Source organism: Gouania willdenowi, chromosome 15 (assembly GCF_900634775.1).
Source record: "Gouania willdenowi chromosome 15, fGouWil2.1, whole genome shotgun sequence".
NCBI lineage: Eukaryota > Metazoa > Chordata > Actinopteri > Blenniiformes > Gobiesocidae > Gouania > Gouania willdenowi.
Window position 1 is genome coordinate 12,676,517 of NC_041058.1, and position 12,977 is coordinate 12,689,493.

General features: G+C 35.4%; 1 protein-coding gene across 2 annotated transcripts; it reads right to left on the minus strand.

The window, feature by feature from the left end:
* Positions 1 to 10,017: 10,017 nt before the first annotated feature.
* On the minus strand, positions 10,018 to 12,396 carry LOC114477120 (otoraplin-like). 2 transcript variants are annotated; one of them, XM_028469232.1, is made up of 4 exons: positions 12,184 to 12,396; positions 11,912 to 12,051; positions 10,955 to 11,047; positions 10,018 to 10,822 (listed from the first exon to the last, which is right to left on the minus strand). In XM_028469232.1, exons 1-4 carry the CDS (start codon positions 12,302 to 12,304, stop codon positions 10,799 to 10,801), a joined length of 378 nt encoding a protein of 125 aa, XP_028325033.1. In that variant the 5' UTR covers positions 12,305 to 12,396; the 3' UTR covers positions 10,018 to 10,798. The 2 variants fall into 2 exon arrangements, with proteins under 2 accessions (XP_028325033.1, XP_028325032.1); XM_028469231.1 differs by having other exon boundaries at positions 10,937 to 11,047.
* Between the last annotated feature and the right edge of the window lie 581 nt (positions 12,397 to 12,977).

Consider the following 12,977-nt stretch of genomic DNA (forward strand, 5'->3'; position numbering starts at 1 on the left):
TGGTAGTTTAATGCTTTGCTAATGCTTGCAAATGTTAATGTTAGGCTAAGGTTAATGTTAGCAAATGATAGGTAGCTAGTATTAATGCTAGCTTACGTTAATGCTAGGCTGGAGCTAGCTAATGATATTGGTGGTTTAATGCTAGGCTAATGCTAATGCAGTGTTCAATGATACAGGCCAGCAGCTGCATCCTCACTTGCATTTTCTTCAGGAAATGCAAATATTCTAGATTTTTTTGTCATTTCATTTTTTTCTAACAAAAAAATCTTTGTGATTGTTTGATTAATCACAAATACACTACCAGTGAAAAGATTTAGAACACCCTAATTCTGCTGCGTGTGGAGTTTGCATGTTCTCCCCGTGTTTCGTGGGTTTTCTCCGGGTACTCCGGCTTCCTCCCACAATCCAAAAACATGACTGTAAGGTTCATTGGAGTCTCTAAATTGCCCATAGGAGTGAATGAGAGTGAGTGGTTGTCTGTCTGTCTGTGTTGCCCTGCGATGGACTGGCACCCTGTCCAGGGTGTACCCCCACCCAGCGCCCAATGAGAGCCGGAGATTGGCACCGGCAGACCCCCGCGACTCTGAACAGGAATAAGTGGGTCTGAAAATGAATGAATGAATAATTCTTCCAGTTATTTATTGCAATTCAAGATGTACAAGTCCAATGAATAGCTTGAAATGGTACAGAGGTAAGTAATGAACAGCCAGAGGTTTAAAAAAAAAAAAGGTTTCGTTACCCAAAACTGAAAAATAATGTACATTTCAGAATTATACAAATAGGCCTTTTTCAGGGAACACAAAGTGGGTTAACAATTTAAAGCTGTTCTGCAGCAATGAAGGTTGAATCAGCCTTAAAAGCTGGTTCCTTCTAATTCCTACAGGTGTTCTAACTTTTCTTGATTACTTCCAACCCAACCCACTGTGTACTTTGATGAGTAAAAAGTTTTGGAATACATTTTGGTCTAAAAATGTATTCATTGATTTCTTTTTCAACTCAAATTGCTTATTTGCTCTATGCTTTCATTTCAAAGTGCAATGACACAATAAACAATAATTTTCAATAAAAAAAAAAACTGGAAAAAGTGTGGCGTTCTAAAGCTTTTGACCGCTAGTGTACATTTCTTAAGTGCTGTGTGTTTTGAACAGGCACATTTCAGATGTGGATATAATCACAGGAAAAGACGCAGCCAAGTGACCTTCGCAGATTTGAATGACAAAGAGGTTATGTCACGCAGGAAGCGCACAAGACGGTCCCTCTGTGTGTGTGGGTTGTGATGCTCTTTCCATTTTAAAAGAACATCAGGCCTAATGGTAGTGGCATCTCAAAGCTCTCTGACGCTCACTGCACTATTGCTCTGTATACTGTACTTGCCATCAAAGACCATAGTCCATTAGGAAAGCAAACAATGGGTATTTTTCATTGGTCACATAGGGCACAGGGTAAACATGGCTCAACCACAACACATTAGTGACATGTAGTGTGCTGCATTATGGGGCGCCGATTGTAAAGTTGTGCATGCTGAAATTAAAAAACAGCAACTTTTTGCAGCATTTAGCAAAAAAAACCATGTTTTAAAAAAATGATATGTGAATTTACTTTAGACCAGATTTACATCATTATTTGTGAAATTTGTGATTTATTTATTTTTCTTGTAAAAACAATAAAGTTAATGTTAAATCTAAATCTAAAGGTTAAATGTTAAATATTAAATCTAAATTTAAATGTTACATTTAAATATAAGTGTTAAATCTAAAAGCTAAATGTTAAATCTAAATGCTAAATGTTAAATCTAAATGTTACATTCAAATATGACTGTTAAATCTAAATCTAAATTTAGCATTTAGATTTAACATTTGTATTTTAATGTAAAACATAGATTTAACATTTAGATTTAATTTTCATATTCAACATTTAGATTTAATATTTAACATTTAGATTTACATTTAACATTGACATTATCAATAAATCTGGTCAAAAGTAACATAAGAAATTCACTAACATTTTTTTAAACGCGGTTTGTTGCTAAATGTTGCAAAAAAAAGTTGCTGTTTATTTTAGCATGTGCAACTTTACAATCATCGCCCCATACTGTAGATAGAATTGAGCATTAAAATAGTACAACATCTAAAAGAAACAGAATCTAATCAAATGGTAGAATTATCTTTATTTACAAAAAGGTTTCAATAGAGAGAAACAGGTTATTAATGCTTATTTCGTTCTCTACAGTCCAGCCAACCAGGCTTGTTGTAATTATACATTTTTTTCCTGTGAGGAAGCTGTGCGAGCAATGGGAGCAGCAGGAGCTCTTATGGAAACACCGAGTTTGAAGCCTTTTATCAGAATTAACACGGATGTGAGAACCTGCCTTGTCTGAGCCACGCTGGGATTAGCCTTGGCCACAGTCTCTTTGTGACTCAGTTCACGCACCGAGTCGCCAGCAGCTGAACGATAAGCTTGCCATTTCGTCTGTACGGGCTATGAAGTCAGCACAGCTAATTGGGTCTGTCCACGGTTGATTAATTTATCCACTGTTGCCTCATTTATTCGATCAGCAAAAGGTGATTCATTTGTTTGTAGTTTATATTTAATTGTTATCACTTTGGGACTTCACTCACCGTAGCCCTTGTAAATGATTGCATTCCTCATTATGACCAGTTACGTGTGCAATAAATGATGCACTTTGTGTCCTCAGACCCTTTCCTCACACACTAATCACATTATTGTCAAATCAGGCAACAGGAATGTAAGTAAATCCTCCACGACCATAGGGTCAATAAAACTGCAAACCAAAGTATTCCTCGATGAGAAACTGATTCTTTTTCCACCCCGGCCATTTGTGAGGATATCTCAGCCAATCAATACAAGGACCATTAGACTTAACAAACCTAGTTGGATTATAAACTTCCCGTGGGATCTATGAGAAAACCTGCCAGTCTGTAAAAACTTAGAGGTAGTTTATATAATGAAGGAGGAAATTTTCACTTAAACTGATTCTACGAATACAATGCATGCAACACATACTGCAGCAGCTGAGTTTATACACCACAATGTTTACCTTGATTTAACGTCCAGTATTTTAAGCATTGCACACACATTTTCTCAACAAAGTGTTTAGTTTTGAAAGCAATGCCTTATATAACACTCAGCTGCAAACTAACAAGAAAAGCTAAAAGAAAAGCATGTTAATGATGTGCAACAATTCTCAATCAAAAAAAAAAAATCAAACATAAACCTAACAGCAGGCAATTGAAGCAAAGGCTGCATCAATACTGAGGCAGATTCATCTAATTTTACTGTATTGTTTTTAAAAAGCCTATGGAGTTATGTCATGTTGCTAAAGCGTAGGTAGGCCTAGAGCAGGGGTCTGCAACCTGCGGCTCTGGAGCTTCATGTGGCTCTTTGACTCCTATGCAATGGCTCCCTATAGCTTTAAAAAAAAAACCTGTTGAAATAAATAGTTATTTATTTTACAGAGGGCATTAATGATTAATGACAAATAAAATCAAAATACAACAATTTGTTAAGGCAAGGCAAGGCAAGGCAAATTTATTTGTATAGCGCATTTCATACTCAAGGCAACTCAATGTGCTTTACATGATAAAACATTCAATTGTTTAAAATCAATAAGAACATTTAAATCAATAAGAACATTTAAAATCATCAGTAAAATCAATTAAAATCATCATTACATCAACAACATGACAAAAAATCTCTCTCTCAATCATATGCAGTAGAGAAAAAAAGTGCCTTTAACTTTGATTTAAAAATGTTCACATTGGATGCTGACTTCAGCTCCTCTGGCAGTTTGTTCCACTTCTTTGCAGCATAACAACTAAAAGCAGCATCACCATGTTTACTGTGAACTCTGGGCTCCACTATCTGATCTGTGTCCATAGATCTGAGAGACCTGCTGGGTTCATACCTGACTAACATGTCACTGATGTATTCTGGACCAAACCCATTCACAGATTTATACACCAGCAGCAGAACTTTAAAGTCTATTCTGAGGCTGACTGGGAGCCAGTGTAAAGACTTTAAAACTGGAGTAAGGTGCTCTGACCTCTTTGTTCTGGTTAAGACCCGAGCTGCAGCGTTCTGAACCAGCTGTAGCTGTTTGATGCTCTTTTGGGGGATTCCTGTCAGAAGACCATTACAATAGTCCAGTCTGCTGGAGATAAAAGCATGGACCAGTTTCTCCTGATCTTTCTGAGCCATTAAACCTTTCACTCTGGAGATGTTCTTTAGGTGGTAGAAGCTGTTTTTGTGATAGATTTGATCTGACTGCTGAATGTCAGATCTGAGTCAATCAGAACACCAAGGTTTTTGACTTGGTCTTTAGCTTTTAAAGATCGAGACTCAAGATAATTGCTGACAGCAGTCCTCTTTTCCTTGTTACCAAAGACAATCACCTCCATCTTGTCATGGTTTAGTTGAAGGAAGTTTTCACTCATCCAGCAGTTTACTTTTTCTAAACAGTTAACCTAAAATAAATCAGGTTTTGCAATAACTCTACCACCTTCCTACATCTAGACCATCAACTTTAGTGCACCTGTGGCTAACTTTAAGTTTTAAATCCCTGGTAAGATAACTAAACTAACGAAAACACTATTCTGGAAGAAAATAGAGATTTTATTTGAGTGGGAACAGATTCATTTAACCACCAATGCGCTGGTTAAATATGCATGCTTTATGTGTGGCAATAAATGAGCAATTAGCATGTGTTGAACACATGATCATGTGGTATCAAATTCAAGTTACTTTTTGTAGCCTTTCAAATAAATTAACTAAAAAATATATATTCTTTTTTTAACAATGTGTTCATGTAAACTAGGATGCATAAGAATTTGAAGATGGAAGATACTAATTTATTTCTTGATGTCAATGTATTTTATTTTATTTGAACTGTTTTTAAGTTGACATTTACATGATCAATAAAAATCAAATCAAATCAAACATTATTCTATATAATTTTAACTCTATAGAATTTAATACACTGTGTTGTCTTCAATGAGAAGGTTTTTTTTTTTTTGGCTCCAGGAGGACTTTAATCCAGGTGAGATGAGGTTAAATGGTTCCTTGTAGAGTAAAGGTTGCAGACCCCTGGCCTAGAGGTTTAACCTTATGTAACGTTTGATCTGGAGTTCTTAGTTTCATCCAAGTCACTGAACCATTGGTTGGTCCAATGACTTGGACCAACCAATGCCCGGTTGGTCCTAGTCATGGGACCAACCGGGCATTGATACCAGGTGTGAAGCTTCCCACTCTTCAGTAGGCCCAGTTTGTTGGAAACATGAGCAAAGCAGAAGTCATAGAGTTCACAAACACAGGTCCAGAAAGGTCTGCCCACACACAAAGTATTTTGGGTGCTCTGAAATACTATTTTTTACTCAATTTGCTGCAACCCTGAAAAAGGAGCAAGCAGGATGGAAAATGGATGGACTGTTAGATGGATTCTGTCTAGGTTTAAAAAAAACAGATTTTGCTCTTTCTGTGTAGACAGTCAAAACAATTTGTGAAAATGAGTGCACATGCACCAGCTTTTTTAAACCCTAGCCTTTTGCCAATAAAAACTCATGATTTTCTCCACTTTGTTAGATAGATATCCCAATTAGTACCAATGCCAGGTTGGTTCAATGACTTAGATCAAACCAAGAACTCCAGATCAAATGTTAAATGAAGTAAAACCTTACCTTATCTTAAGCAGTATTACAGAACTCCATGCAGGCTTTAGACAAGTCACTATAGTCTTATATAGATATAACAAACCACACAATTAATTAGAGGTTTTATCCTCCTGTCACCAGAAGAGATGTGTAGAAAAAAATTGTAATATTACAATTATTAAATGGGAAGAAAAAATAAATACACTTTATATCTTGAGTACTAGTGATGAAACCAATAGGTTTACTTCGCAATAATAGTAACAACACTACCAGCTTTTACAGCCATGTATTATAATGCTACTGTTAGAACCTTACAACCCCAAACACACTATTAGAGTTGTTTCTTTCACCACCTATTTGCCCTACTTAGCCTTACTGCTTTGGTAATGGGTAAATGGTTGCCACGACAAACACTCAGTCTATTCATAGTTCAGGAGCTTGAACAAAATGAAAAGCCTTTATTCAAAAAGCAAAACATTTAAGGAAACAACTGTGCAGAGTTCACATGTCCTTAAGAGTTCTTGGGTTTTCTGCAGGCGATCAATTTTCTTCACAGTTCACAAACAACTGGGTTGGATTCCCTGGAATCCTTAAAATGACTCATGTGTTCCTTTGATTGAGAGAACCTGTGTGTTGGCTTTGCTCTCTTAAGCACACAAAAAGCAGCTTTTCTGTGAAGAGAGTCCTTTATTTCTATGAAAAGCAACATAAGCACCGTGTCTGTCTCCGCTGAAAACCTTTTAGGGTGTTTAGAGCAATATAACCTTTAGAGTGAACCTTTTTCGTTTATATCACACCAATAAGCTAGCACAATGGTACGGTAATCTCCACTGATATTGCAAACTCCTTATTATTTGTTTGTTTGATGGAAACACAACAAAAAACAGGAACTTAATGCTACCAATCTTCTGGTATCAAAATGAGGATTAATCAACGTCAATTCAATTCAACTTTATTTATATAGCGCAAATTACAACAATGGTAATCTTGAAGCGCTATCAAAATAAAATCTTTCTTTTTGAACCAGTTTTCATTTCAAACTATGTTACGTGACATTGCTATCTTTTTAAAAGAAGGTTCACGATTACTTACTTATTACTGATTAGGTATTTACTTATTTATATGTGACTTACTTATGATCACAATGGTTAGGTTATGAAAATTCAATTGAATATAAGGCCTTGAATTTAATGGTAACAATATTGTGTGGCCAAGAAAAAGCTTGAGAAATATGAAAAGACACAAACATTGAATTATTTATTTTTCGCCTTCCTTGTTTAAGCATAAGAGCTGATAGGGAACTATTATTATGTCGGCATTATCAACGTCATATGGAACTGTGTGTGTCTAAGTAATGTCAGAGTCTAATGGTCTCGAGTCTCATTTGTTATTAACTAATGGACCTAATTTCCTCCTCGGACACTCATTTCCTGTTTTTGTCTTTTCTTTTGGCTTTATGACCTGCTGACCTCAGAAAAAAATTCATTAGCCAAACAGAGATGGTAAACTCCTGAACGTAAATCATCTCTCGGATCATGACTGATCACTGGGAACCAGAACACCCACTCCCACTTTGACATGGGTACACACGGTAATCTTTTCCTGAGTCCTTCTGGTAACCACAGTGACAACTTGTTAAAAACTGGAAAGTGTTTCAAAATGACTTTTGAAAGAGGTTCCTGATAAGACAATAAAATTAAAGTAAAAAAATAAAATAAAAACTTCTCATTAAACAAACACACACACTCTAATACATTTATCACCTCGCATTAGAGGTGTGAATGTGTCTGTGCACTAATGAGTCACTTGAAAAGCAATCAGACACAACAACAAATGAATTACCAGTGAGTGCAAAGTATTGACTCATTATTCTTTTATTTTTTCCTTCCCAAATTAAGATTCCAAATTAGTTTTTTTTTCTTTTTTTTTTTTTTTGTCTTAAATAAATGTGTATATGTGTGTGCTTGAGACAGGGAAATAGAAGGAAATTACACTTTTATGTGCAATTATATGACTCAGTAATAACACAGACACCCAGACAAAGAAATAAAGTAAGATAAACAAACACACACACACACACACACACAAACACACACACAGAAATATTGCCAAAGCTGCACTTTTCTGCTCAATAAACCACTTCTGATGTCACCTATTATTGAGATATTAGTTCCATACTCAAGGACATCACCAGCCAATTGACAAAGAACTAGACAAACTGATGCGTTTTAAAAGTTGGGACTGTTGGATTAGCTCAAACGAGCTGTGAAGTGGCATTTTTCGACATTCTCAAAGTGAATTTGTGCTGACAAATGTCAAGCCAAGATTGTCTGGAGATAAGAGTGATTAGGTTAAATCCAGCCTTAGGTTATAGGCAGGAAAAGAAATAGTATTGAGTCACATTTGAGGAAATGGTTCATCTAATTGTCGCTTTATCTTCCATCCGATGTGAAGCTGCATTTGTGCAACAAAAGTTAACAGTTCAATTGAGTTCAATTTTGAGTTGCAAAGACATTGCTATTTATGCACTTTGGTCAGTTGAAAACTCGTTTTTCCTTTTTTCTTTCAAAGACAATACTTCTACTACCACTTCTAATACTAGATTCCAGCTAATAGTGTTGTCCTGTTTTAAACTATTAACCAACTTCTTGACCATTTTGTACTTCGTTTCTGATTGCAAACTAACACATTTTACACAGTTAACACATAAGGACAGTGACTTTACCCCAACACTGCTCTGGTGCGCTCCCTTCATATTAAAAGCAGCCCCACTCTGACATCTCTCCATTAATGCATGTCCACAGGTCCTGTTTGTGCATGTGTGTGATTTGGGCCTATGTGTGTGAGAAACATTTCCCTAAAATAACACAGTGTAAACCCAAGGGATTAATAAAGTAAATTAAAAAATTTTTTTTTTAAAAAATCCCTGAAGAAAATGTAAGTGACAATGCAGGTGCGGGCTCATGTCATTGAACACTGCATTAGCATTAACCTAGCATTAACATTATCCTTAGCATTAGCCTAGCATTATACCGCTATTATTATTAGCTAACATTAGCAAAAGCTAGCATTAACACTAGCTAGTATTAGCACTAACTAGCATTAGCACTAACAAGCATTAGCACTAATTAGCTGACATTAGCCTAGCATTAGCTAACATTAATATTAGCCTAACATTAACGTTTGCGAGCATTAGCCTAACATTAATATTAGCCTAACATTAACATTTGCGAGCATTAGCCTAACATTAGCCTAACATAAGCATTAGCCTAATATTAACCTGGAAATACCACTAGCTGACATTAGTTTAGTATTAGCACTAATTAGCATTAACACTAACTAACTTTAGCTAACATTAATATTAGCCTAACATTAACATTTGCTAGCATTAGCCTAACTTTAGCCTAATATTAGCATTAGCCTAGCACTACCATTAGCTGACATTAGCCTAGCATTAGCTTTTACCTAGCATTAACGTTTACCTAGCATTGGTATTTGCCTAGCATTATTATTTCCCTAGCATAGTATTTACCTAGCATTAGCATTAGCCTAGCATTAGCTGAATATTTTAAAAGTTGAATGGTTGAAATCCATTGAAGAATGGCTGAACCGCTGAAGTTCAAAATTAAAGCTGTTAAATCTTAAAATACTAAAAAATCTCAATCAAAATGAATGGGGAAATTTTTTTTGAAAAAAAAAAGCATTAAAATTTTTTTTTTATAAAAGTTATAAATCACAAAAATAAAAACACCCCTGTACTGAATTTTTGGCATGTTTTGATCTTAATTGTCAAAATCGGTCAAATGCTAAAGGAGTTGAAAAACACTGTGAGAATACGAAAAAAAATGCCTCCTGCATCTTCACTAATTAAAGTAACTCTGAAAAAGGATGATGTTTTTTTTTTTTCTAAAAAAGTCTTTGGCAAAAGTGACTTCTTTCTCTTCTTTTTCTCTGTATCATTAAATGCCTTTTGGCGAGTTGGTTTTGAATGGCATTATTGTGGAGCAAATTGGGGCAAAAGACATTTGTATTGATCTGGTTTCAGAGGGTGAGAGTGATCCATGTGACAGCCTTATTTCCTCTACTTGGAGGTTTAACTTGCTGTAGGATGTGTAAGAAAAAACCCTTGAAAATGACTTTTTTTTTGTTGTCACAAATCAATGATTTTGGTTGTCTCAGTAGTAGCAGTGAAAATCAATCTCTAAAATAGAAACTATCCACGTTGTTAGGGTTCGAAAAATGTTGTAATATTTGATTGAAATGATTGAACATTTTTGATTCACCATCTGGGTGGACACAAAAAGAGAAGACAGTGAGGATTAAAAAAAGAATCAAAAAGAGATTGAAATCATCTTTTTAAAAAAGAGCTTTAATAGAGACAGTATGTCAGGACCACGGTGTAATCACGGTGGGGCGTGGGGTGAGAAGCTGCGTTTGCACAAGTATGCAGATGTAATCTCCCTCAGAGACAGCACTTTTGGTGCAATATATATTTAAATGTTTTTGCGAATTGCCAATCTACAGCACCCATGAAGAATAATGTCTCCATGCAGTTTGAGGAATGAGCCCCGAACACAACAAGTTACAATAATGTAAGATTACATGAAAATGCAGAATGTTGCATACGCTCAACACGGTCAGATTACTGCATTAAACAGAGATATTGGTGAGTTTTTTCAAACCATTTTATGAGCTTCAATGTGTTTTGGAGAATCCAGAATATTTCCCTTGGCTGTCTTCATTTCTTTGTGAATTGAGTGTTTACCAAAATTACCAAAAATTTGTAATAGGATGTGTATTCACCTTTTAAACCCCTATGTTCATGCCTATCAGTCAAATGATTGGAATGATCAATATGAAGATTTGTACTAAAGCTACTATTTCTAAACAATAATAATAATAATAATAATAATAATAATAATAATAATAATAATGAAATATCTTTATGTTTTGTGTACATAAAAACATCCATTTAAAATATCCGCCACACGCAACAGGAGATTAAATAGATGGCCAGAATACATAACAGTAAGTGAAACTGGGGATGGTTCTAACACACAGGCTTTGTTCACATCTGTCCTCTGTGCTTTAAAGCTGCAGCATTTGAAATCTAAAGAGACTTCAGTCCAGGCCTAATTACAGTAAAAGTCCATGTCCTGGAAGAGAAAAAAAAGGTAAACATACAGTTAACGTTCAATAACAAATGAAAAAGTAAAGATGAATACATTAAAGTGAGTATAATGGTCGTGAAAAGGGTTTTGTCAATTCACATTTGTTTGCATCTTAACTGTATCCTCTACAAACGTGTGCCTCTCCTTCACCACAACTGCAGGGAAATATCCCATAATGCCCATCTGGTCCACATAACGCTCACTGTATACCTGTCAGTGGTAACAAAAAAACACACAATTACCAACAAGCCTTGGACAAGTTACACTTTGTAAGGTAACACTTTACTTAAAGTTTTAAGCTGACGTTACGCTGTCTTTAGCATGAATAAGGTGCCATCAAGGCTGTCATTAAGTGTTGTTTGCTTAATTATGACACTTTTGGAGTTTTGATGGCATTTTGTGAGTTAGGTGGAGGGATCTTGTGGGGTTGAGGTTAGAGTAACGAACGACACACAGTGACAGCCTTCATGACACCTTATTAATGATCATGACAGGTGTCACGTCATAATAATGACAATGTAATGTCAACCTTTATGTATAAAACTTTTGTTACCCTTTGTAACTTTACAGGTTGTAATTACATTGTAGTTTATTTCATTCATTGTTCATATATGTCATTTGTACACCTTTTTACGGACCACTATCTTATTCTCATTTTTACATTTTTGTTACGTTTTTGGAGTCAATTTGTGCATTTATTTATTTATTTATTTATTTATTTATTTTAGGCTGAAGGACGCATGTGCCCCCCCCAAAAAAAAAAAAAAAAAAAAAATGCAAAATGAGATAAGGATATTACATAATGAAAACAGAAAATACAAAATGAGAATAAGAAAATGATATGGGGTGGGAATAAAAACAATTAAAAAAATTGTTTTTATGAATTAAAATGACAACAATGACTCCAAAAACACAGGATGAAAACACACAAAGTTATTTCTTTGTTTCCTGTCTTCGTGCTCAGATTAGACCTTATTCTAAATGCTGACATGGCTGTTTATCATGTGGCCCTCGGATCACATCTTTGTGGCCCCTGCTGTGATAAAACGTGTCCATCTCTGAAGCTACACTTACACTGCCAGACCAGAAGACTCCGGCGCCCTCTGATGGAACAAGTTTAGAGTACACATAAACCATCTGACCCTTCTTGATGTTGATGAATCTGCAGTCAGGGGCTGTAAAGTCATCCAAGGCTGTGGCCATGGAAAGAACGTCTGTGTAAACACAGGAAACACAACAAGGACCACATCACTTCATAAAAATAAAAATAATAACAAAAAAACATTTGAATGCAAAATGTGATGCCTTTACATTCTAAACAGGTCATTTCAGAGATTTGGACTTACATGAGCATTCTTCGTCCCCACAAATCTTGCTGTCTGAAAGCTTGTCCATGATTATAGCTCTTGCATTGTGATGGTGAAGTAGTCCAACAACACTCAGCAGAATCTCCAGTAAACAAGTCATAGTTGCCACCCAAATAGAATGAACAGGGCTGTTTTGTTTGTGTGTAAATGTGACTGTAAATGTCTAGAGGAACTCAACAGTTATGAAAGAATTTTCTCATGCTTGTGTTGAATGGGCTGAGCTCTTGCATCAGATGTTGCCTGACCAATCAGTGGAGGGTTTCACACATTCTTTTCTCCAAAAAAAAAAAAAAAGAAACATTCATCCTCTCACTGAAGTTTGATATGTGGCTTTGAGAAAAGACAAGCAGACATAGTTGATGTGTTATGCTTTCTAAAACAGATAACTATAAGGTTCTAAAACCTCCGGCATCAAAAATGAAACGATGGCACTGAAAAGAAAGAAGCCAAACTGAAAAAAGAACTTTGGCATTAAAATCAGTGGATTGGCATCGAGAATATATAACTGTTCAAGAAATAATCGAAACTGAAAGCTTTGGCCTTGAAATCTTTCCATACTTTTGTTTTTTTTAATGCTATTTTCCCCCCAATGACTATGTACTCTTTCAGGTGACACACTACCTATAAATACGTAATTGTGTGCAATTTTATTTTGTTTTGAAAAACTTTGAAGTGAATGAAGGTTTAGGCAAATATGTTGTGCTTAAAAAAAAAAAAAATCTTCATGAAATGACCAATAAGCAACGCATTGAAGAAAAAAAGCAACACATTGT

What these genes read in the sequence shown, in the direction of transcription:
- LOC114477120 (XM_028469231.1), bottom strand. Translation starts at nt 12,304, where the DNA reads ATGACTTGTTTACTGGAGATTCTGCTGAGTGTTGTTGGACTACTTCAC. An exon ending in GAGTCTTCTGGTCTGGCAGT is followed by an intron (nt 11,048 to 11,911) that starts GTAAGTGTAGCT and finishes TACCACTGACAG; the next exon opens with GTATACAGTGAGCGTTATGT. An exon ending in CAGTTAAGATGCAAACAAAT is followed by an intron (nt 10,823 to 10,936) that starts GTGAATTGACAA and finishes TTTCTCTTCCAG; the next exon opens with GACATGGACTTTTACTGTAA.